At 46.9% G+C, this 5,130-nt stretch overlaps 1 protein-coding gene across 1 annotated transcript; it reads right to left on the bottom strand.

The window, feature by feature from the left end:
- Positions 1 to 1,526: 1,526 nt before the first annotated feature.
- On the bottom strand, positions 1,527 to 2,786 carry LOC135373464 (uncharacterized). Its single transcript, XM_064606660.1, has one exon. The coding sequence runs from the start codon at positions 2,784 to 2,786 to the stop codon at positions 1,527 to 1,529; it is 1,260 nt and encodes a 419-aa protein (XP_064462730.1).
- Between the last annotated feature and the right edge of the window lie 2,344 nt (positions 2,787 to 5,130).

Below are 5,130 nucleotides of genomic sequence, written 5' to 3' on the forward strand. Positions count from 1 at the left end.
AAGTTTTAGTAAACATTCTTTGGATTCCTCTGATAGGTGGGTGATCATGGGGTATGTCACGTCGTCTGGGCCAGGAGCGCTGACCTTCACTGAGGCCAATGCTCGCCGGAGCTCTACCATAGTGAATGGCTGGTTGTATGTGTCATTTTCGCCACCCACGGTTGAAATCGCTTGTTTTTCAGCACGATTCTTTACAGAGAGGAAATTTCTGTTGTAATGAGCAGAACTGGACACACTTTGGAAATGTTGACCTTGGAGATCGGCCTGTTCTTCTAAACTCTGGCAGGGGACTCCATTAACACAAAGAAAAGGAACAGAGAAACGCTGGTAGTCTCCTTTAATTTTCCGGAGTCTGTCCCATATTTTCTTTGACGGTGTTCTATGTGTTAGAGAAGAAACGAAATTGCACCAAGAAGACTTTTTTGCTTGTTTTCCCGTCCATCTCGCTTTGGCACGTGCTCTTTTGAATGCAAGGAGGTTATGTGGTGTTGGGTATCTACGAAAGATACCCCATGCACGATTTTGTTCCTTTCTCGTCTTCGCGCATTCTTCAGTCCACCAAGGTTTTGGACGCTTGGGGAGCTGACCTGATGTCTGTGGAATGGATTTGTGAGCAGCATCTATGATCATACTGGTAAGGACACTGTTTGCTTCTTCAATGGACATATCTTCAAAATATGACAAATGGAGGTTGGCTTTCATTCGAAACTCACCCCAATTAGCCTGAGATAATTTCCATCGTGGTGGTCGTGTTGAAAGCGAGTTCGCAACACCACGAAATTTTAGGATGACAGGAAAGTGGTCACTTCCCCTTGGGTTCTGCTGGACTGTCCAGTCAAAACAATCGAAGAGGGAGGGACTGCACAGTGAAATGTCTAGACAAGAGAAGCTTTGTGTTGCAGAGTTGATGTATGTAGGCTGTCCTGTGTTAAGCAGACAAACAGGCCTTGACATCAAAACTCTCTCTAACATTTTACCTCGACCATCCAGCCTTGTACTGCCCCACAAATGATTGTGAGCGTTTAGATCCCCAAGTATCATGAATGGCTGAGGAAGCTGGTCACAAAGATGCTCAAAGTCTTTTTGTTCAATTGAAATTGAAGGTGGAAGGTACAGTGAGCATAATGTAATCACCCTGTCGAGGCATATTTGTACAGCCACGGCTTCCAAGTCTGTGACAAGAGCAAAGGGGGTTGCAGGTATGGACTGTGGGACAATGACAGCGACACCTCCAGATGCGCGGGTGCTGTCTGTGCGGTCTTTTCTAAATACATTATGTCGACGAAAAGGATTTACACTGTTCTCATGTAGATATGTCTCCTGTAAGCAACAGCAAACTGCCTTTTGTTCTTCTAAGAGGTCATTAATGTCATCGAGGTTGGAAAAGAGACCTCGACAATTCCATTGTATTATATTACCTAGACCCATGAGAAGGAAGAAAGAGAGAAGGAGAAGGAGCAATATCTTCATCGTGCCTTGGATGCAGGTACATACCCCTATGGACTGTGTGTACATGAATGTCTTATTCAAGGAGGGGTTATTCTTGGTGGAGGTAATTTCTGCATGTCTTTTGTTCTGCTGCCCCTACCTCGACCAGATGTTTTCTCTCTCTTTTCTTTGCCCTGAGAGAGAACACCTGGCAAACTGGATGACGATTTCTGGGATAAGCAGTCATCGTCATCCAATTCCATGTTTTGTGACATGGTCTGGGATGGTTCCAGCATGGTTCCGTCCCAGACTGAGATTGTGCCATCAACATCATTGGAAATTGTGGCTATCTCCTTGCTGCGTGCCTGGCAAGCCAGGGTGCTCCCAGGAGATGTAGGAGCAGGAAGAGACACACTCGTGTCTCCACCTTTCTGCTGGGGAGTTTGAGGTAGACACCCAGAAGTCTGGGTCTCTACCGATTTCCTCAGTGGTGCGACTCCCCTGCGCGCCACCTCGGAGAAAGTGCCTTTACTAGCAAACTCTGTTTGTGCTTTTGCTGCTTTATATGGTATGTTCTGTTCTGCCTTGATGCGAAGTATTTCTTTTTCTGCTTTCCACCGGGGACAAGATCTTGAGTATACTGGGTGGTCACCTTTGCAGTTTGCGCAACGCACCGTGTTCTCACATGATTCTGGTGTGTGACCATTGCCTGAACATTTTGGACATGTTTCCTGTCCACGGCAGACCTGTGATCCATGCCCGAAACGTTGATACTTGAAGCAACGCCGCGGGTTCGGAACGTACGGCCGCACGTGGCAGTTCAGGTAACCTGCTTTGATTGTTTGAGGGAGTCTGTGCAGCTGGAATGACAGTACGATGTGCTTGGTTCGCATTTCTTTGCCATCCCGACGCATGACTATCCGCCTCGCCGCCACAACGCCATGCTCGCGCAAACCTTCTTCGATCTCGATGTCGGAACAGTCAAGGAGTTCACTCTCGGAAATCACCCCCTTGACAATGTTCAGGATACGGTGTTTTGTGATTGATACTGGAATGTCACCGAGTTTCTTTATAGACATAAGGGCTGAACTTTGGGATCTGTTTTCTACTTCAATTTGAATGTCTCCAGATGAGAGCTTCTTTGCTTTATACGATTTCCCTATGTTTTTTTCAATTTCTTTTGCAATGAGGAATGGTGACACTTTCGATAACGGCTTTGTCTCGTCCTCTGCATGGGCCACAAGGAATTTCGGGAACCATGGCTCTGGAGACAGGTCTAAGCTGAGCGAGTTCGTTGGTGCTTCGGTGCAGCGCCTCTTTTGACGCTGATCATGTTTTTTGGAGTGTACTGAATCCATACAAGGAAAAGAGTGATTCGGTGCACAGGTGTGTCGCCCACCATGGAGCCCAACCAAGGGAGCGTGCCCGGCACGCTAACACTTTCCTCTGCAATATACCCTAGTGCAGTTTCAGAAGGGTGAAAGAACTGCCCAAGGTTGACCCTTGCCGCCAAAGAAGGTGAGTAAGGAAAGAGAGAGAGGAGGAGGAGATGAAAAGAGAAAGTAAGGAAAAGGGAGATGGCGACTAGCTGAATAATCCTGGCCGGGTCTTCCAGGACCACCCGACTATGGGAAGCAGGGGCCAAAGCGGTGTGTTGCTTTCCCGGAGGGGCCCCGAAGGGTCCTAAACAACCTCCGGGTCCACTCAACCGCCAGGATCCCCCTTTCCCCAGACACGGGAAAGCCACGCACAGCTATACGTGGGGGTCTCCCTCCTGCGGCGACCCAACCGTTGGTGCAGGAGGGGGCTACTGCGGCTGCTGCCGGGCGATGGGGGCGCCAAGTTCCCGACGCCGGGTCTAGGCCTGGTGAAGTTGCCTTTGTGTGCTCTAAGGAACGATTAAGTTCTACTTTGGTGAAAGGCTGATTATACATCAGACTGTCTCCAGAATGCATTGGAATTTTCCTCTTCTCTGCACTACACTTTAATTTAAGGAACTCACTGGTGTAGTTGCAGGAAGAGGAAACGCTTTCAAAATGCTCGTCGAGAACGTTGGCTTGTTCCTGTAGGCTTTCACATGGCTGACCATTCACTACTAAAAGAGGGGTAGCGCGGCTCATGTGTACACCTCTGATCTTATGAAGGCGATCCCAAATAAGTTTAGAAGGAGAATTGGAAGACAGGGATGATACAAAGCTCTGCCAAGAGGACCGCTTCGCTTGCTTGCGCGTCCACCTTGCTTTGGCTCTCGCCTTTTTAAAGAGAACAAGGTTTTCACTGGTGGGGTATCTTCGAAATCTACCCCACGCACGATTTTGAGATTTTCGTGTTTCTTCACACTCCTTGTTCCACCAGGGTTTTGGTCGCTTAGGCAAGCGACCAGAAGCTTCAGGAATACATTGTGTTGCTGCGTCAAGGATGACATTAGTTATGACATCGTTTGCTTCGTCAGTTGTCATCCTATCAACAGGGATTAAAGACAGGTCGCATTTTTCGGAAAAAGTGTTCCAGTCAGCTTGTTCAAGTTTCCACCGAGGGGAACATGTTGTTAAGATATCTACTTGAGGCAGGTACTTCAACACCACTGGAAAATGGTCACTTCCCAATGGATTCTCTTTTACTGACCACTCTCAAACTCCAAAAAGAGATGGACTACATAAAGACAGATCTAAAGCCGAGAAAGATTGTGTAGCGGAATGTACGTACGTAGGTGACCCTATATTCAAAAGAGAGATGGAAGATGATAGCAAGACCTTTTCTATCATCTTTCCCTGACAGTCGGTCCTTGTACTACCCCAGAGTGAGTTGTGCGCGTTAAAATCGCCTAAAAGAATGAAAGGATTTTGAAGTTGGCTGCATAGATCTTCTATGTCATTTTGCGTGATAGATGCTGTTGGCGGTAGAAAAACGGAGCAGACAGTGATTACTCTGTCCAGGCACACCTGCACTGCTACAGCCTCCAACTGTGTGTTGAGGTTAACTGCTGCTGATGATGATGATGATGATTGCAGTTTTTATGGCGCATGAGCAACTAGACTATAATGCGCCAAAACAGTGATGTGTGTGGAAAGATAAAAGTAACTGTTCAATTAAAACCGAATTATCTCAGAATTCGATGTGTAAACCACAGTAAAAGGGTAAGTCATTCACTTATAGGACATTTAGATAGCCGATATCTCTAAAAAAGTTAAAAATTCTCATGTAGGGTAAAAGCGGTTCATCCCCAAGCAATAGCGCGGGGTGAAAGGGCAGGTGATATTGATAAAATTCTTTAAAATGGCGACGACGGTGATTTTCGTGTAATGGACAAGCGATTAGGATGTGCACCACAGAGAGTTGCTCACCACAGCAAGTGCATTGGGGAGGCTCCTCTCCACGGAGTAAAAAACCATGCGTGATGAAAGTATGACCGAGCCTTAATCGAGCTAAAATTACTTCATGGAAACGGTTTCCTAAATTGTTTGGTTGATTCCCTATGGTATCCTTCGTTAGGCGGAGTTTGTTGTGGTGCTGTTGGTTCCAGTGTTGCTGCCATTTACTGTTTATCGTTCTTCTTAGGACCGCCACGAGGTCCTGAGAAGGAATATCGAATGGAGTCATGTTAAAAGAAATTGCAGCTGTAGCAGCTGCATCAGCACGTTCGTTGCCGGGTATGCCCACATGACTGGGTACCCAGCAAAAGTTTAAATGGAGATGTTTGCT

This window comes from Ornithodoros turicata, unplaced genomic scaffold (assembly GCF_037126465.1).
Source record: "Ornithodoros turicata isolate Travis unplaced genomic scaffold, ASM3712646v1 Chromosome25, whole genome shotgun sequence".
Classification (NCBI taxonomy): Eukaryota; Metazoa; Arthropoda; class Arachnida; order Ixodida; family Argasidae; genus Ornithodoros; species Ornithodoros turicata.

Excerpts from the sequence above, each read along its gene's own strand:
- LOC135373464 (XM_064606660.1), bottom strand. The coding sequence starts at position 2,786 with ATGGATTCAGTACACTCCAAAAAACATGATCAGCGTCAAAAGAGGCGC.